The following is a 21,454-nucleotide window of genomic DNA, read 5'->3' as shown; positions in this document are numbered from 1 at the left end:
TGCCCACAACTGTGTGGCAGATTGTAATATCTATCAATAAATAAATCTATCAATAAAAAAAAATATATAACAATAAACAAATTAAATCTGTATCGCTACAACTCATGAAGGTTCAGAAATGCAGTACTTTGTGAATAAGTACTGTTCCTAGACCAACGGTTGTGCAAGGAGGTGATTTGATCAAAATCACACTCGACCGCCAGATTATTACTTAATTAAGGGTACCCACTTTCATAAAGCTGGGTGGACACCCTGAGGGCTTGAACCCACAGGGCTGACTAACGGCCATATTGAAACAGAAAATATCTGCCACAGCTAGATTCGTATCTGGGTCCTTGGAGTTTGAAGCAGAGTGTCTTTACTTCTGAGCTACCCACTCCCACTTATATATGATAAATAAAAGTAAAAGTCTAATTAAATTTCGAATGATTTTTGCACTCAGTATATAAATAATAATTCTTATCGAAGTTATTTTCTGTTGAATTAATGGTTTGAGATAAGAATATCATTGGCATATGATTTTAAAAAACATCGCAAAGCTAAACTAGATGAAAATAAGTACTGAACTAGTCTCGTATATCGTATGTACGAATAATATGATCGATTCCACTTTTTAGTAAATTATGAACGTGGAGTAAATCGAACTAAATACAACTACAATAGATATTTAATCGCTCAATCATAAATCTTACAAAGCATTAACTATTTTATTGTCTTGTAATTACTATTTTAATGTGAAAGTGAAGAATACCCTCAATGTTGTCGTAATATAGCAAGTCTATTTTAAAACTTTAATTTTGATGACACTAAGCTGTTCTGATTATTTTTTCTTAAATTTAATTAATAATACATAAGTAAACAAAGATGACACCTTTAAATGTGTTAATTTTACCTCTTAAAATGGCCGCCTGATGGAGTTACTTGAGGTGGAAATACCTGCAATTCACTCAACATTAACCTCATCATCGCACTCATATTCAAGAAAGTTTAATATGGTTCAATCAAGGGTATAATAGTTTAATGTAGCGTAAATCCATAAAACCGACTACAGTAGAATATTGTTTATTTGAGAAATAGTAAGTAGAAAATATATGTAAATTAAATTAATAACAATATTGTAATTGTATGTTTATATAATTGATAAATAACACATAATGTATTTTCTTTTGTACGCTAGAACTTAAAAATTATTTACTCAATCAGTAATATTCTAATGTAGCCTACATTAATGTGACCTTGTTCAGAGGTTAACAATATTACGTTTGTTTTTTAGTTGTTACAATACAAAGTAATAGGAATAATTATGACACGCACAAAAAAAAAAAAAAAAAAAAGAGAGAGAGAGAAGAAAACCCATTGTAACTGCAGTCAAGGTCATTTCAAGAACGAATTGGATTTTTAGAATACATATTTATGAATAAATAATTAATATTAAGTTCTCCCTTAATATTATTCAAATTGTGAATATTAGGAAATTGCTTGTTTAAAAATAGATAAAAAACAGTATTGATGATTAATAACAAGATAGTTGTGTGTTATAATTTGTACACATATACTACAAAACATTTCTATTTCATACAGAAATCTAAGGTATAGAATGGTATTTTAAATACGAGTAATGGCCCTTTAAAATTAATATAAGACGAGTTTAAATGTATTTTCCATACTTAATATGGCCCGAAAGGAGAAAAAAGGTGGAGACTGGTGTGTAAAGCGTGAGTTGATTGTAGTGTAGGGTGACAGGGGATTGGACTAGAGAACAGCTGTTGGTTCAGTCAGTGCCGGGCTGCCCAGCTGATTGCACCTCCGTTCGTCGTCTTTGCTGCTTCTCCATCATCCAGCCTAACTAGTGCTCTTACACCTTTTGTATGTGCTTTAATGACTTCTAATCACTGTTTGTGTTCAATTTAAATCGAGGACTATCAGAAAATGCTTAGGATGTCCGGCGTCATATTTAATAATGGCGAGTAAATGTGTAAGTATTGAACCCTTATGTTTCTCCTTTGAAAAGTACATGTTTTATAAGAGGCCGACAGCTTTCACATCACTGAGTTCATTTGCTGACGATCTTCAACTAGTATTTCTTCATTATCGATTCAATTCAAATTGTCTTTTCGTTATATTTCCTAGTTTTTGATGTGTTGGAGATAAGAAGTTCGCGAGCTTGTCACATCGCACGACCTTGAGATCCAATTATGAGTGAATTGAATGTTTACCTAAAATTGAGAGAGTTTTTGCGTTATTTTACATTTTCGATTCATCTATGAGTTATTCCTAGGTGGTACTGGGAAAGTTCCGAAATAATTCTTAAGAAATGAGGTCAGTCGGTGACATAACTCGCGTCACCCGGTAAAACGCACGCTTTTTTTTTTTTTTTTTAGTTTATTGGTACAAATTTTAGTATTTTAATAGAGTAGCCTTTTTATTACTTTTTTAAAATTAAAATAAGGCCTATCAAGCTTCTTCCTCAAGGACGTTTCGAATTTAGGTGAAAGTGACATAGTTATTGTAATCCTTGCACTTGTCACTGTGGATGTAATTATAATGTTTACATAAGAATAACTGGACGTCACTAGGCAAGGATGAGTTAATTTGAACTGGAATTACTTATCAATTGTAACTCCCCTCCACTTGTAGGTGAACGCTCCAACTACAATAAATATTTTGGCTTAGTAGATTTCAACTAACCTTGAGTGAGGTACAGGAACATTGGAGGAACCCCGCCTCTAGTTTAATTTCCTCCTTAACCACTTCGAAAATCGGTCATTATGGATTCATTTGTATTCTAGAGTCGGTGGATACTTCGCTCCAATAAAGTTGTAAAATATTTCTTGATTTAATTACAAATATAATGAAAGAAATTGTTTCAGTTATTTTTAGTTTATTTCGAAAACATAAATTGTATGATTAACATAGCATCGGGCATTGCTCTAGTTAAGGTACCCTTTAGTTAATTTCCCTGAGGTGAAAGTATTTTATTTACTTTTAACAAAATATTTTAATTATCCTGACTTTGTATTCACATTTGTATATTATGGCGTTTGGCACTACGTTATTATGTATTGATTTATATTTTCACATTATAGCAAAGATTATATGAAATTCAAACTTCATCTTTTATTATGTAGGTATATCAGGTAGCATTTTGTTACACTTAAGTGATTTCAAGAGCTTAGTAACAGATCATTTTAACAATAATGTCCCTCCCTCCCCTGCGATTGTTAGCGGTGTGACGTAATACGCTCGGATTTGTTGTTAAGCTCAGAATATATTTTCAGAAATATACTTAAATACAGTATTGTGATCAGCCAAGACATATGTTATATCTCATTGATACATTATGAGTTTTAGTTTCAGAAGCACTTTTTATATAGAATTATTCTATTTTTAGTTCTCTGGTATTTATAAATCGGTCCAGGAAGAATAGACCTTTCGTAGTTTTATTGTATCACTCACTACAGTTTTATTATTTCAGTGTAAGTTTTTCTTTTATGGTTGAGTTTGTCAACGTTTTCAAACTGATTAGACTGTATTATGGAACATAAATGTTGGAATAATGCAATTAAGTTTTTATTCGATTTGAATTCGTGTATTCGTTCTCGAAGGTCAAATTTATTTTTAGATCATATCTTCCCTAGAGAGAACTTGATTCTTTGTCGTTATATGTGACAACTTTCGTAAAACATACTCCAACCGATTCGGTTTCATATGAGCCCATTTCTCATACGTTTTCATATTCTTTTTTAAATAACTCTTTCAACTAATAGTTTTATCATTATGTTTGATTGAAATCATTAAATTGTTTGAGGTTTAAATAGTATTGTTTTTTTTATCCTCTGTGTGGTTTATCTTTTATCTCCTGATACTTGAATTCTTTAAAATGTTTTAAATCATTTCAATTGAAATTTACTTCATTCAGTAATATTAATTAATCAAGCCAAATCTTTTATTTAATGTCTAATTTTTTATTTGTATAGATCTAGATGATATAAAGCTTTCATTATTAGTTCCTAAAATCAAAACGAGTTAGTGGAATTAGTTGTTTCTCGGCGTCCACCCACAACGACACAAGGCCGAACCTGACCTTCCTCCATTGGGGGAAAATGGGATTCAAGGAAATTCGTATTGATTCTACTTAAACTTCTGATTCAAAAAGATGTATCGCGTAGGAATGAGTGTATACAAATATACTTTAACTTTGTTAAGTTTCCATCATAACTTCCTTGAAATACTCTCATGCATGTGCCTTCTTTTCCTGCATGAACTTGAGTTACCACTTTTCTATCTTTACTCTTTTAATCGTGAAACTTTGGAGTGATTTTACTTTTAATCGTATATAAATAATACGAATAACCTGGTTATTAAACTCATTTTTATTTTAAGGGTTATTTAATTTGATAATCGGAAATTATATCCTTTTACAAAATTATCGTTTTTACTTATCCTTTTTTAAATGTATTATCAAGTCCTATTTGATATTTTGTCCTAATATGAAATTTTGTTTTCTTTGTCCAATTTGATTTATTATTCTTATTAGTTAATATATAATTGTAGTGAAGTTTTTTAAGATTTTATATTTTAAAATATGTTTTAAAAGAAATGAGCCAAACTCTGACATACCACCATTTCTTCATATTTTATTGTTTATTATACTTACATTGATTTAATATTATACAGTTGATTGATAAATCTTTTTTTTTAATCTACTACATTAATGTCTTAGGCAAAAATAAAACATTATTTTATAGTTGGTCTTGAAAAATTGATTTTTTTTTTTGTTAGATCCTAAGGACAATCTTTAGAATTTAGAAAATAATTCATCATAGTTTGAGTGCCACCCACAATCAGTTGTAATCTACTATTGATTTTCAAGACAACATGCAATAATACTTAACAAAACTAGCACATATTATCTGAATAAATATGTCTACTTATTTTTAATATTATAACGTTAAACTATGACAGATGTATATTTGATTAAATTAAATATTTTCTCTGTAATTTCAAATTAATTAATGCAGAATCTTTTATACCAACTGTAATTTGGTATCATTTTGATTTTAAATTAAATCATAGTTAAATTCAAAGATTATTGTATAATTGTTTTTATTAGAAATTTTAGCATGTTTTCAGCTTTGTTTCCCTCTATATAACACCATTTATCAGCTTGTCTTGACCAGTTTACCTACATATGTTTTCTTAATTTTGTTAGTTACTTCCACTTACCAAAATCATTTTGTTCTAGATAGAGAAATGAAAATTGACTGTTCTTTTGGTATGTAGTTTGAATATTATTAGATAGTGTTTTTTTTTCTTTTTGGTAATATGTAAAGTGGATTTGATATGGCTTTTTAGGCTTTGTATCCAAAGAACCAAAAAGAAAAGGCTGATACTCTTGGGCATAATAAGGGCCCAATGAATGCTTTCTTGATCTTCTGCAAGCAGCAGAGGGGTTGTATGAGGCGGAAATACCCTTCCCTTGAAAACAGGGAAATGACAAGGGTGTTAGGGGAATGGTGGGCATCATTGGGACACATTGACAAGTCCCTGTATTCTGCTTTAGCACATCAGGTAAGATCTTCCTTTTGTGCTCTTATCAACGTCTCATATGTTGTTGCATCTCAGTATTAAAAATTTTGGACAAAGTAATCCTTACCATTTGAATAAAATAAACTTTTAACTTTGTATGAGACTGAATTGTTACAGAGTTCCCTATTCTTTATTTTATTTTTAGGTTTATTTTACAATAATTGCATATTTTTTGTCCCTAGGAAGCTGTCTGTTCTCTAAAAAAATTAATAAGTGAATTTTTCTCCTTAAAATTATTATTTACTTCATCGTTGAAAAATTGAGTCAGATCTTGTAATTAAATTTAATTAATATCATTAGCTGTGTATATTTAACTTAAGACTTAATAGTTATAATTGACGCTTTTAATCTCAACTGTATTTATTATCAATTAATCTATTTCAAGTGCATCATCATAATTCATTCTTTTCTTATCTTATTAATCATCTGCTGATCTCATCTAAATAAGTTAAAACTATTTTAGAACTTTAGTCCCAGATTCTTTAAAATAAAAATTTAACAATCATTTCACAGCATAGTTCAAAGTTATGTAAAGTTTCAAACCTTGGTAATGTATTTGCTATTATTTATACAAATTTTCTGAAAATACAAGCCTCTTAACGATTTTAGTGTTTTTCAACCTTTCATGCATTATATGTGGTGTACATGAGGAAATTTTACATGGTTTTATAGGAAGTACATGATTTTAATAGAATATTAAAAATAAGATCACTTGAAGAAAGATTCAAATAATGAGTCATAAATCTAAGGTAAGAGGTAATCTATTCACTTTGTGCATCATATATTGTCATTGGGCAGTTAAGAAGATGATGTAAGATCTTAAATGAAAGAAATACACTTATTCACTGTATTGAAATGTTTATCAACTTTTATTGTAAAATGAAGTATATTTATAAAATTAGTGATAGAGCTTTAATTATCATTGTGGAATTGAAAAATATCGATGGTGAGCTGGCAATACCTCCATCATCAAATTCAGTACCTTTTTAAATTGAAAAGGATGGACGAACTCTTTTTTTGGCAACTGACATATCTTCTTTGACTTTTTTTTTTATTTTTCAATAGAATACTTTTTACATGCTTTAATCATTCTGTGATTAGTAATAATCAGCCATTTTGATTTCATTTAGTGTTAAGAGGGCCAAATTATCAGATTGGAAATAAAAAAAATCACTTTTTCAATTAGAATAACAACAAAAAAAGTTGATAAAAAAACAATAATGGTGTGATAAATTCTATGCTTTACATGTGATACACTTTTTTTTTTATTTTATTAGAAATTACCTAAAATACCTTGCCATGACTTTAAATACGACAAGTTCGAGATTTCTAATGAAACACACAAAAATTCCACGGATGGGTAAAGGGTTAATGAGTGGACTAGTTTAGTATTTGATTGATGACTACAGATTTTTGAAGTAAATTTTTATTTGTGTTGTCAGACTTTTCAGAATTACTTGTCAGTACAGTCACAATCCAAATCCTGTCGAATCATTTCTTTTTAATATATTTACTGTAAAATAATTCTAGTATCTTAATATCTCACATGGGTTTTGATTTTAATTTAGCAGTTTTTATCAAAATATATACCAAACTGTAACATATACAATGCTCTGATTGATAACTAGACTAAACTAAATATGCTATCTACATTTGTAAATATGTTATCTTCAAAGAATCAATGTCCTCTTTTACTCACAATATGCTTAGTCAAGACTACCTAACACATAGATTAAAGACCCTTTGTGGGTATGAGCAACTGAAAGGCAACATCTGTTATGTACATAATGCTATAGTAATGTAAACAATCTATTAAAACAAAACAGTTTATTTGGCATGAGTAAACATTGTTAGCATAAACATAGCTTTAGGTTAATTTTGATATAAATGTAAATCACAATTAGAACTCATAAGGAGCTATACTAAATTATATTACTTAAAACTTGAATGTTTGGTAATTATAAATTTTACATTATCATATGCTGGATTTATTATAAATATTTTGCAATATTCATAACATTGATTTTCAACATCTTTTCTTAATACATGATATTAAATATTTCCTATTGGTAGTTTGAAATGAATTACTTTTTTGGACTTAAAGTTTCGAACTCACACTGTTTTTAAATTTTCTAGATATTATTTTTTATTATTGTACAGATTGACATTGCTGCAGCATTTATGAAAATAAGTTCTCAAAACTATTATTATAACTCAAAACTATTATTTCCTTTTTTGTATGCTTAAATATTTTTTTATCTATTCTTTTTGAAACCATAAAAAAGTATACATGTTCCTTGCGCTTAAAAATTTATTTTAATTTTGGATTAGAATTAAATTATCTAGGAGGAAGAGTTCATGGGAAGAGCGATCTTAGTCACAAAAAGTTCAAATGGAAAAAATTGAAGTTTAATCTTACTGCTTTAATTGCCTAATACATTTTCATGATTTAATGGTTATGAAAAATTTCTTTTAAAATTTGTTGAGTTTCTCACAAAAATTTACTAGCCAATTTTTAGGGTGGAACAAAAAATTCTTCTTGGTCAAAAGGTGAACTAAAAAGTAAAAAAAAAAGACTACTGAAATATAATGTAAAATTACTGGAACAGTGAAAATGTAAATGACATTTGAGTCTACAACAAGAATAAAGTTAAGACTTCAAAGAAATTCTAAAAAACAAATGACTTATGCTGGTATAATAAACTTATTATTATTTTTATAGAATGAAGATGGTTCGGGTGCAGTCAAAATAATTCAAATAGTATTTGAACTATTTATTGTGAGCCAGTGTTTCGCCCCACTTTAAACCATCAAATTTCTGTGCTCCCCTATCCTATTGATACTTTACATCCACCTCAAACTCATTCTTTAACTTTCCGTCATTCAGAAAGATGGGTGACCTATTTTGTTGATTATTTTTCTTTTTTCTTAACTTTAATTTTATTCAATCTTATTTTCCGTTTCTTATTGTGTACTGTCTTTTTTATATTTCTCTTTTATCTACTTTTTCATTTATTATTATTTCCATTTTCATTAATTGTCTAATACTTTTTTGTAATTCTTGATTATATTATACTTTTCTCTGTACATCTTATTTTTATCTTCATTCATTTACTTAGTTCATTTTTATATAAAGTTTCACATATTTTAATCATTTTTAGCCATACCTTAGTTGACTTATTTTATCTATTCTCTTACTTTGTTCCATTATTTTAGTTGTTTGTATCTCTTTTGGTCCTAACAAAGCCCTGCAAAGTGGGATGAAACATTGGCTCACAATAAATAATTTAATTACCATTTGAGTTCTTTTGACCATAGCAGGAACATCTTCCTTTTGTATATTACACACGGCCAATCATTGATCTTCCAATGTTATTATTTTTATTTTGAATATAATAATAATATTATGTACTTATTAGTTAAAATAGTATATATTTAAAATTCTCTCTCTTTTTTTTTTTTTTTTTTAATGAACCTCCAACTATTTTTCTGAGTTTCATTTTGTGAAATTTAATACACTATCATGTAATGGGTTTTCGAAATGATCTTTCTTCATCTTCTGAATTAGTTGGTTGAGATTTGTTTAAAAAGATATTAATGGGTCTCTGGCGTTACTAGTTAGCTGATTTTTTATCTTTAAGAGTTTTATTTATATTTTTAAGTAAAATTTAGAGTAGAATATAATTTTAATGTACGTAAACCTACATAGGTTGTTCAAAAGCTTCTCAGTTTTCCTTTGAAGAATAAATCTTTTCATTACATCATTGATTTTTAATTAAAAATTAATCTTACGATTCTCATTTTATAATACTTGTTTGTTATACCGTGTTTTAATATTTTTTATATATAAGTGTAGAAGATGGTCAGGGGGTGCAGTCAGCAAAAAAAACACAAATGAACAAAAAATTATTTATTCGTGCCGACGTTTCGACCTGAGTTTCAGGTCTTCATCAGGAATTTTTCAGCAGAGATTTTGGCTAAACTCAATATGTAGTTTTAGTACATTTTTATAAATTCTTATTTAACCATTTCCTGAAAAATTGCAATAATGATATGGATATTTTCTCATCGTTTGACTACTGGTTTCATTTTATATGTTTCTCCTGTCTGAGATTGAATAGATAAATGAATTTTTATCTAAAAACATTCCTGCATTTTCTCATATTCGAGTATGGTGCTTCTACTCAGATGAGTGATACCACTATATGCTACCCGAATCATACTGGTATCATATTTGTTACCAGAGTGTAACCCTGGTAACAATTTTGTTAAGATCATCCTGAGGATGGGGGAATACCCAGAATCAGTAGATAAATGCAAGAGATAGGAATAAAAGATTATTTATGTTATTTATAGAAAAATTGTTTTCACTGATACATGGATTAAATCTTTATTTTTTCACAAATCTATTGCTATATTATTAGCAAAACCTTCATATATTTCCATTCTAATGTTTAAACTATCTATTTTATTAAACAAAGAATCATCCATTTGTTCATTTTTTTTTGTTACCTATTTTTGAAATATTTAGAAAGTTTTCATTCTTTGATAGTTTTCTTTTTAAGTATTTTTACACATTTAAAAAACAATATCATAAACATATTATTCCTTTACCTTGTAAACTGAGAAAAAAAATTCCAATTTTTAAGTTTGTTTGGATGTCAATCTGTCCCAGAATAAATATATTTCTCTTTTCATTTTAAAACTCTTTGAACATTTCATTACTATGATATTTTGTAGATTTTAACTTTACAATACTTTGGATAAATACTTTCCTTCCTTAACTGGTTTCATGATTTGTTTTTGTAATAGTTTTTAGATATGTAGTTTTTATCTATTTTTTCTTTACCTTTTCTAAATTTTGGTATTTTAGGAGGCTGTTTTTCAATATGGATTCTCTCCACCCTTGTTAATTTTTCTTTTTTTTTTTTTTACATTTTGATGATTTTTTTAATAAATATTTTTCTTAGATTATGTAATAGATATTCAAGTATTTTTGTTAAAAAAATTATTTTTAAAATGTATTTTCATGCAAATTCAGTTTTTAATTATTCATAATTTGAAACACTGAATAGATACTTGTCATAAAACTTTTTATGTCTAATTATGAATAATATTTGACTATTTTCAGTGTGACCTATTGAAACCAATAGTTTTTTTAGTCTTATGAATAGCTATACTATCTATATTTTCCAGTTTAATAGTTTGCTAAATGGTACATTATAATCTTTAAATCAGGAATTTATAAGACAACCTTATTTTCTATATTTACCTATTCATACTTTCAATCTATCATTTCTGGCAATTTTAATACTATTTCTGATCAGTATGTATTATGAAACTGATTCATAATAAGTTATTAGGTCTACCAGTAAGTACTTTCCTTTTTAGAATAAAACAAAATAATAATTTTTTCATACCTTGAATAATACATTAGCTATCATTATTTATGATTTAATGACAGCTCGATGGCAATTTGTTGATCCCATTTTTAAAAAATGCCTTGTCCCTAGAGGCGAAAAATTGAACCAGTGCTTGTCTGGATTTTTGCCCTTTTAAAAATTTTGTAAAAATGGAAACAAGTGATAATCAGAGGATACTAGGTCCGGAGAGTTTGTTCAATGCAAAAGAATTTCCTAGCCCAACTCTGTGATTTGCTGATGAGTTCCCAAAGCATTATCATGAAGCAGTATGATGTCCTACCTATTGAAGATTGCCAGCCTCCTTTCTTGTAGTCTTGTTTTTAAATTATCTAATTTCTAACAGTACTTTTCCGAACTCAGATTTTAGCTTCGCTTTGAACAGCTCTAATTGTATTTTTCCTTGAATATCCCACCATAAAACCACATTCTCTTACTCAGCCTCAACTTCTATTTAAAGGTGGTGGGTGCAAGTTTTCCGGGTTCACAATTTGCTCTTTTCCTTATGATGTTTTGTAGGTAATTCAATTTTAATTCCCATTTATCATCCAGTCCAAGAAGGGTGCAATTTTTTTCTGTGGAAATGAAGATTTGGCACTCAAGTGGCAAGCAAAGATGCGGTGTCCATTTCTAATATTTTCACACCAATTCTAGTTTCTAACTATGGTATGAAATGGTTTGTTAAGATGAATCAAGCTGCAGTATTAGATGTTTTCATTAAAAAAATTATGCTCTAACATGATCTTGACAGCACTTTTTATTTCATTCTAAGAATTGGACAGGACTTTCCCGTAGACCTAATATATTAAGATAGTCAAGTTTTACTTAAATTTTTAGATCACAATCAGTCATAAGTTTTTAGTTTAACCACTAACTAGAGCCACTTTTTATCATGGTTTCTTATAAGATTAATATTTTGAATTTTTTTTTAACAGCACAAAGAGAATCTCATTAAACCACCCTCTAGGGCAAAGTGGTTCAGGATGCCTGGAGGAAAGTACAGAAAGCAACAAAGTGATCTATCTCAACCAGGGATAGTTCCTGGAAAATTAGCAGGTATTTAATTGTTTTCTTTTGTTGATTATCATTGATTATTTGGTTTAACTATTTAATTATTGTCATCAATAAGAGTAGTGCAGGGTGTTTTTTTATCTGTTTATGATATGTTATCTGTTTATATGTAATTAAATAAACATATTTGGATAATTATTTTTCAATTTTGACAGTGATATATGCCAATCAACTCTCACTATTTACAAATTCATTTCGCATTGGGATGAATACTTATTATATTTATACAAAATATGTTAGTTGATAATAGAAAAATATCAGGGTCAGGTTCTACCTCTAATTTCAGATAATTCATTTTTTTTATCTATTATTTTCTAATCTTTAAATGGATTTTACATGAGATTATTACAGTCGTTGTGTGTACATATCAGTTATATTGGATGTAGATAAAAATTCTAATACCTTTTATTTTTGTATTAAAACTTGTTGATCAAAGTAAGGTACCTTGGTTCAATAGCCAAAGGAGAGATCTTTGACAAACCAAATCTAGTTCCCTTGAAGCAATCCATTTATGAGGTCATTTTAGTTTATTAAAATTGACTATTGTTGCTTAAAAAGAGCTGACTAAATGGAATGGAAAAAATATTTTTTTTCTTTGGTACTACAACTCATTGAGTGTCAGGGCCTCTTGCATCCTGCTCCTCCAGTCTGCAGTTTTTCCAGTTCAGTTTACTGGAGCTGCCCTCCAGTTATAAGTTTTCTAGATTGATATTTCATCCATCCGTATACCCATCAATTTTTGTCTTCTTGTGACATAGATCCTTTCATGTAGAACCTACTGAGGAATGTGGTGAGGTATAGTTTAGTAATATGGCCAGTGCATCAGAGCTGTCAACCTTAATCTCTCTGATGACATGAGGCCTTTTGGAGAGCTCCTTTGGCTATATATTATTTAAAATTTTCAAATTGACATTATTGAATATCTTACCAAATATTTTATCCAGGATCTGTCATTCAAACTAAATAAAGTAGTTTTCTTGTACTCTCAAATATTCCACATTCTGAGGTAGAATATCATGTTAGAACTATTCTGCAAAATAGCTTTGCTTTTTAAACATCTATTATATATTAAGATACATTAGCAAGTAGTTGTTATGCTCCAATTATCAGAAATAAATAGAGCAAAGTGTGAATAAGATATAAACCTTAGATGCATTTATATTTTTATATTTACATAACTGTCTTTTTAAGATTAACTTGCCATTTATTCAAAGTAAAGTGAATTTTTATGAACTAGTTTTTTAACAATGATAATAACAACAGTTACAGATAACAATAGTTTCTTTGAAAGATTTAATTAATTTTGTTTTTTACTAGTACAAACGGCAAAGGGTTTCATATGATCAGTGTTGCCTCATGACATTGTCATCATATGTATTAAATTTTTGTTTTGCTAATAGTGAATGTACTTGTCTATTTTAGATGAATCCCAGCTTGGAGGTCTTAGTAGTTTGCTCCAGTTGAGTAAAGAACCAATAATTGAAATTAAACCTCCATTGCCTAAGCCCTTAAAAAAGAGGTACAGAGATGAGGTTTACAGTAATATTGAGCCTGTTGTTGAGGTAATTACATCTCTCATTTAGTAAATTTAATATTTATTTATTTACTGAAGATTTACATCTAAACCTAAATTAAATTACAGCATTAATTGTCAGTAATTGAACACCCATTGATTCTTAAAATCTAGATGTTTTACATTAACCCAGTATTCAACTCATTTTTTTTACAATCTTACAATTAACAAAAATAAAGTCAAAATGTTTATGATTAAATTAAATTTATGCCTATATTCCTAGCAAAAGTTACAATATTTTTTTTATTTGGGGTTTAACAGCCTTATGTTCTCCAACTTAGGGTAGGAAAGGCGGGTTACCCAAAACGTTATCAACCTATTCTAACCAGAGTGGGAAAATTGGGATTTATTCCGAGAATCCACCATGAAATAAAACTCAACCCACCCAATCCAGATTCGAACTGGCACTGCTTCTGACATGAGAATGGGCTCGAGTGTGAGATGGTTTGTGGCTCAGCAAGCTCTGTCATCCATGGTCTTAGTAGTAATCCTTAACAAAAATTATTTTATGGGTCCTGTACCAATATATAGAAATATATACATATATATATATATATATATTTATTTTATTTGTTTTTAAGCATTATATGTAAGGTATCCAAAAAGAATGGACTAATTTAGTTTTGTTCTTAAAATCTTCTCCATGTATTTTAAGTTCCCTTTTTTTTATTTCCTTTAATATTTTGAAGAATGTTACTTTGAAATTATTTTTTAAAGATTTTCAAAAGAATGTTTATTATTTTAATGATTTTATTTATTTATGATGAGGATTAAATGAACTGAAATGAAATCTTCAAATTACTTTACTTTAACCAAAATCCTTCAGATCTTTTTATATCTTGCTAACTGTTTTATGAATTATTGTACTCACTCTCCTCTGGCTTGAAATTTGATTTTGTGTGTTGTAGCATACTCATACAACCCAATCAAATACTAGAGTTGTGCCTGGTATATGTTATTATTATGTTTTTGACCCTCCTCTCTTAGGGTCGGATTGACTTAGTTGTTCTCTCTTGCATTACGGTCCTCTATCTGCTTCCACCAAGTTATGTTCTTAGGTACCCTCTTTATCTATCATATTGAATATTTACTACTATTAAAAAACAAAAAAAAACATTAGAAGAGTTCTAACAATTGTATAAAGAGTATAAAAGGTAACGTTTTGTTCAAAAAGTGATAGTTTTCTGTGATGAGAACACAAAGTAATTATCTGTCCTGGGTGCCCATTAACATCTGAGGAAATTGGTTATTCAATGTTCAATTAATTCGAAGTTTTGTCCTTTTCTGTTTTAGTTTCTTGAGTATATGATAAGACTAATAATTTAAACATTTCTTAACTGTAAAAACTAATTGCAACCAAACTGTTAATTTTACAGAGTTAACTTTTGTTTAATTAATACAAGTGAAATAAAATTTGTTTAAAACACAAATTTTATGTGATCAATGGGTTTTTAATTGAAAAATGCTCTATTAAAGGCAGTGAGATAAGATCTGACCCAACCGGTCTGTAGGAGAGGAAGGTTAATTGAAGCATTGAGAACTAGAATAGACTATCTTACTATGTGAACTAGAATAGACTATCTTACATTGTTAAAATTGAGAATAAAACTAATATATTTTTAAAATATGTTCCTTGATAACAGAAATGTAAGGAATCGCCTTCAAACCTGGTCTAAAGCAATTTGACAAAAATTTGTAAAATCTTCTACTTATTAAGTTTTCCTTTAACAGCATGTGGGTTTATCTATTTTTGTTCTCAACATCTGTACACTTTATGTTTTTATTTTACTACATGTTATACTATATATCATACTGGTGTAGTACATGGTATACTGTATACTATATGTTATACATTGAATTGTCATGAATGCAAATGTTTGTTAGCCCTCTCTTCCACTTGCTGTGCCTGAACCAAAAATAGAAGAACATGGTGATAAATCTAGGCCAGGTACTGAAACATCTGAGAAGGAGGAAGAAAGGCTTAAAGTTTGGAGGTCGCACATTTTAGAGGAGAATGTAAACACCAAAAGAACAAGAGCCAGGGCTTGTAAAGGACAACGCTATAGAGAGTTCATGTGGACAAGTTATGCCAACAGAAGAAGATCAAACAGGTACATGTTTCACTGTTATTTTTGTATTGTTAATTCACCCATCTTTGTTTTTGAATGATCATTGGAAGTTGTATTAGAATGACTCTCTCACTCTTTGGTTATGTATAATATTTTGTTTCCTATATATTATCAAAAACTTTATTATGCATGCATTCTAAATAATTCTCCTTGAATGATTGACGAAACAAGACCTGGCTACCAAGGTGTTCTCTAGAGGAAAAAGGTACTATAGTAAAATGTAGCAAGATATAATATGGTAAGTACACGTTTCTCTTCTAATAAATGAGAGATGGGAAATATCAAGAGCTTGATTTGGAAAGGTTGTTAAGTCCTCGTAGCTGATTAGATATTATATAGCAGATCTAACAAATGTTTGTACCCACTTATGTTTAGGAAGTGGTAAGAAGTACTTCTGTTGATAAAAATAATGTAAAACGGACTACTCAAATGGTTTTTACATTTTTACTGCATGGATAAAGGATGAGAACCAAGAAAATAATCAGATTTATTTTCACGCACACACATCTTGAATTCAACAATCTGAATAACTTCGATTTTTAAAGCATATTTTAATAATTTCTTATATATTCTTTCTTTTTTACAGGTGGGAGCTTAATCAAGATAAGGATGAAATATTACCTATTAAAAAAACCAAGAGTGGTAATAAAAGTGAAAAATCCCGAAATAAACAAATCAAGACAACTAAGTAAGTAATACTCATTCTCTAGTGATATTTATTTAGGTTTAATTTATTAAATAATAATCGAACCATTTAAACTTTTATTGAAGGGGAAAAACTTGATCATTTATTTATTAATTATATTATATTATATCATATTATTATTGATCATTTATTAATTATTATATGGCCAACCTCAGTTTTTCTGATTTGATGTTCCATATTGCATTGACCTCCCTGAAAAATTTATACACAACATTGTTGTACTACCTTCTCCACTTGTTTCCTTGCTTAATGGTGTTAGAATCCTCCATAATATTTTCCTTTCGAAAATGATGATTTCTTCCTTCTTCGTTGGCTTTTGAAATCCAAGTCTCAGAATAACATGTAAAGACCAGCTTAGTAAGGCTTTTGTAAAGTTAGCTCTTGGAAAAGCTTACTGAGATGCTTCCTTAAGCCAAAATAGCATGTGTTTGCCATCATCAACCTCTAGCTTTTATCTTCCCCAATCTTATTTTTTATATTAAATTTACATCTTATAAAAACATTCTTATAAAATTAGTCATCTTGTAGTTATTTTGTAATTAACAGTTGTGTCCATATGTAGGTTATAGCAATTAATTCTTAATAAGATAGTAAATTGTGTGTATTTTGTCCACTAATGTGTTTCTTTAAAATTTTAGGGCTGTTAATGAAACTATAACACCATTTAATGAAAAATCTACTGATCTCGCGATTGAAAGGTATTTAATATTAATTAAATTACTTCATATTTTATTCCAAATTGGCTACCTTTAGTGATATATTTAATGATTTTGCACAGTGATCAAAGCGGAGAGAAGTCTGATGATGGCTTACCTTTACAAATTACCGATGAACCTTCTGTGATTAAAAAGGGGAAGAGGAAAGCTCCAAAATCTAAACCTAATTCTTCTCTTGATTTAGTTAGCGTTAGCCATACAAAAGATAATAATGATAATCTGATGACAACAGGCAGTGAAGAAAATATTGATTTCTGTCAAAACAACAATGAAACTGATGTAGAAATGAAGAACAACTATAGCGGGTTTGTGTTGTTAGCTCCTAATGACCAATCCATAAACAACAATCATGATCCTATGGAGAACAGCAAAAGTATTTCATTGCAAGGTTTGTTCTTTAAAATATTTTTAATCAATAGTTATGAATTTATATTATGAATGTTATATCTATACATTATTTTCAAAGAAACCCTTTTAAATTACCGTTTATTTGTTGGTGCATTCCATACATACATATATTGTGTATCCCATTAATAAATTATTTACAATTTTAATTTCTTAATTAGCTAAATAATAAATGCAATATTCTTCCTTATGTCTTTTAGCACTTACAAAGATGGAATTTACCTCTCTAGCTCTTGGTTAGCTTTTCAAAGTCTTAACTATAATTTTTTTCTGAAATTGTACTTAGATTTATTATAAAAGTTAAATTCTGTCATGCCTTCAGTTTTCTCCTTTCAAAAGTAGAGTCATAATTAATTTTGATGTTTGTCATATCATACAATAGGCAGTCATAGCTTATGTGTGTATAAGTTTCTTTTTTTGATAAAACTCAGCAGGTAATAACATTTTTGTTTTCAAATAAAACTGCACATTTGTAAAGAACATTTTTAACGTCCCGATCTATTGGCGAGTTATTGTAATCACCGTGAAATCGAAAGTGGAACATTTCACAGTTTTGATATCGTGTAATGTCATTCGTATGAAAGTTTTAATAATATATGTTGTTGGAATTAATAATACATAATATCGATTGTATAAATTATTTGATTCCTTAAAACTAATTTAATTAGAAGTAGAAATATATATAATACAGACTTTGTTGGTGAACTCATTTTTTTTTTTTTTTAATCACATAATAAATAAATTTATACAAACAGTATTTTTTTTTTATTTATACTTTTTTCATTTATGAATGAACAATCTTATAATTTTAACAGTGGGGATGTAAAAGAAAACAAAAGTGGTCTCCCAAAATACAGCCAGTGACTGGTGATGTTATAAGAGTCATAGCACCTAATGAAAAAAAAATCTACTTTATAAAATATTAGTTTTTTAAATCTTCAAACTGTCAAATATCCAATTATTATTATTATTAATTTGGCTCCACAACTCGATGTCGAGTCCTGGCCTCCTGCATCAGCATATCATTACCAATCATTACGATCTTGTGCAGCCGCCATCCAGTTCCTCACTCCCATCATGGTCCTGGCATCACCACTCACACCATCACTCCATCAAAGGCGTGGTCTTCCTCTGCGTCTTGCTCCATGTATTACCTACGCTATTTTCCTTGGCAGATCACTCTCAGCCATCCGAGCAACATACCTCGCCCACCTCAATCTACTGAGCCTCACAAACTGAACAACATCTAGTTCCTTATATAAAACTTTTAGCTCCTGGTTTGTTCGATCTGATCAACCTTAACAGCTCCAATTATTTTACAGAGAATCTTCCTCTCCAAGTCCATTAAGTTGTGCTCACCAGCCTTGGAGATAGTCTACGTTTCCGAGCCATACAGAAGAATTGGCCAAATAATTGTTCTACACAAATAAATCTTGGTGTCCTTAGATAAGGCACGGCTCCTAAAATAGGGACTGAGGCTATAATAACAGCGGTTGGCACATAGGACTCTTTGTTTAATTTAGGAGTCCACAACATTGTCTTGGGTTATGAGCAATTCAAAATACACAAAAATGCAGAAAATACATGGTACTAGAGGAAATCCCCAGGCCCAGTGAAGAAATCAGGATCGGAGAATATACTTTTGGAAAAGTTCCCGAGTTTTTGTATCTTGGATCATTCGTAACCCGAGATAAATATCCAATAAAATATGTTTAAAAAAATTAAATAAATAAAAATATTTATGTACATTCATATTGCCAAACCCCCTGCTGCAATTATTTCTTATTTTGGATTAACGAGATTACACTATATATATATAATAATTTTTTTTTTCTTTGTAGAAGAGGCATATATTTTAGTAATTTAGTAATATACAATACAAAAAACATATATACATAAAATGTTATAAAACATAATATTTTATAACTGGTATCAACACACACACATGATTCTAACTTCAAATTTTAATTATTGCTTATGAATGTTTTAGAAGAAAGCAGGAAATTAGAAAGCTCTCTTGTAGGGAGTAAAAAGAGGAAAGCCAGGAGACAAGGAATAAGGAGGTTAGCTCCAGGCTCAACTTTCAAAGGTACTCTTATTTTAGCTTCGAAACTCATTTAATTTATGTCTGGTTGTTTCTCATAATATCTTACCACCCATAAAACAGTTATGAATATTGATGATCTTTAATGAGTACCATAGCCTTTTATAGTGGAGGCGCAATCAATTCAAAAAGAGGCTAATATAAGGGAAATGAATAATAGTATTAAGTCTCACTTTGGTTATTATTTTTTTGTTATGTGTGGCAATAGTTTTTAGTTTCTATCTGTAGACATTTACCAATAATTTATTTTATTGGCCTAGTATTATGTAAGGGTTACAGTCAATGCTGTTTCTCGTTAATAGTTACTTAAAATTGTTGTTTTAGTTTACTAGAAAACAAAACAAAAAAAAAATTATATGGTTTTGATGTATTAAGCTGTTTAAAAAGGTTTATCCCAAAGGTGCGCTACTTTCATATCTAAGACCATTTTCAAAAGTCTGAGGTTTCATTCCACTTTTACTTTTATATAAACTTTTTGAAAACCTATAAAACCTGATCTATGAAATATTCACTTTAATATGCCTGCATCTTTTAAATATTTCTATTTATTTATTTAGTTGATGTGGCAAGTTTCTTTATTCAGTGGTCATAAATGTAACTGGCCCTCCACTCCTTCAAAGCACTCTTTAAGTTGGATAATTTACTGATCTATTAATATATTATAAATATCTGTTATTTGTTCTTCTATTGCTTTAAAAAATTTGTTTCGGTTAAAAAAGTATTGCCTACATATAAAATCAATTTATAAGTCATTTATTAAAGCACTATTAAAGTTTGTTTTTGATTTGTAGGTGATAACTCATAGGGAAGCTTTTGGCAGGTGTGAAGACTTTCATCTATGTCGATAATAAAATTTTAATTAAAGTACAGCAGTAATTGTTCCCAAAGTTGTTGAACTTTATGATGTCAACAGTGAATAAAGTGTAATGTTTTATTGGATGTATACTTAGGTACTTTATTGATATGTGTCACTACTATTCTCAATTAATTAGGAATGAAATTCGGACTATTATTATTGTGTATAGTTTACACTGAAAGTAGGGTCTGTTTTATTGCTTTTATGGGTTCTTTGTTTTATTATGCCCATTGACACCTATCTGATATCATAATCAGTGTCTTGTGTTAACTAGTATTATTTTGAAAAAAAAAATTATATTTATAATATTATGTATTTCTGTTTAAAAAAAGAAATCCGTATTTAAATTATGTATAACATGTATTATTATAGGTAATGAAATGTTTTTTATGAATATTATAAACTAAAAAGACAGTCCAGTTGGTTTGAAAGCTCAAAATATATCAACTTCCTGTAGGTGGGTTTAGTTTTATTAGCCATGTCTGATCATTCCAGTTGTTAAGAAGAAAAACAAAGGAAGTTGTTCGTCTATTTTTGGACAGACCATTGTTAACTTTTTTTGAGGTCATGGTGGCCTCGGTCATGGGTAACATCTTAAAACCTTTGAATTTGATTTTGCTACAGAAGTGGTACTGGTTCAAATCTGACACAGAAAGGTTTTCTGAAACCTTAAATCTCAAACAAAATGATTTTCTGCTGTCATTAAATAGTGATAATGATGATAAAAACACTTTTAGACTCAGCAACAGATAAAATCAGTAGGCTTCAAGTTCTTTTCCTCCTAGACATAATTATTCAGACAAATCTTCAGAAGCCCCCCCTTCTCTCTCTCTCTCTCTCTCTCTCTCTCTCTCTCTCTCTCTCTCTCTCTCTCTCTCTCTCTCT

General features: G+C 29.1%; 1 protein-coding gene across 5 annotated transcripts in view; it reads left to right on the top strand.

The window, feature by feature from the left end:
* Positions 1-1,779: 1,779 nt before the first annotated feature.
* LOC106691294 (uncharacterized) overlaps positions 1,780-21,454 on the top strand; it is a 25,027-nt gene continuing 5,352 nt past the window's right edge. Inside the window, exons 1-10 of one of the 5 annotated variants that reach the window (XR_001344759.2) lie at positions 1,780-1,975; positions 5,356-5,571; positions 11,945-12,065; positions 13,503-13,642; positions 15,538-15,764; positions 16,369-16,470; positions 17,127-17,186; positions 17,267-17,592; positions 19,600-19,698; positions 20,505-20,636. Coding sequence is in view for 3 of the 5 variants with exons in the window: in XM_014437021.3 (XP_014292507.1) it covers positions 1,961-1,975; positions 5,356-5,571; positions 11,945-12,065; positions 13,503-13,642; positions 15,538-15,764; positions 16,369-16,470; positions 17,127-17,186; positions 17,267-17,592; positions 19,600-19,698 (1,306 nt within the window). In the remaining 2 variants the exon portion in view is untranslated. Of the gene's footprint in view, positions 1,976-5,245; positions 5,276-5,355; positions 5,572-11,944; positions 12,066-13,502; positions 13,643-15,537; positions 15,765-16,368; positions 16,471-17,126; positions 17,187-17,266; positions 17,593-19,599; positions 19,699-20,504; positions 20,664-21,454 lie in introns of all 5 variants that reach the window. The other 4 variants (XR_010844593.1, XM_014437024.3, XM_014437021.3 and 1 more) reach the window with 4 other exon arrangements.

Source organism: Halyomorpha halys, unplaced genomic scaffold (genome assembly GCF_000696795.3).
Source record: "Halyomorpha halys isolate HHAL.00 unplaced genomic scaffold, Hhal_1.1 Scaffold2209.1, whole genome shotgun sequence".
NCBI classification, from domain to species: Eukaryota; Metazoa; Arthropoda; class Insecta; order Hemiptera; family Pentatomidae; genus Halyomorpha; species Halyomorpha halys.
The sequence above is the reverse complement of the archived record's forward strand: the minus strand, read 5'-3'. Positions and strand labels throughout refer to the sequence as shown.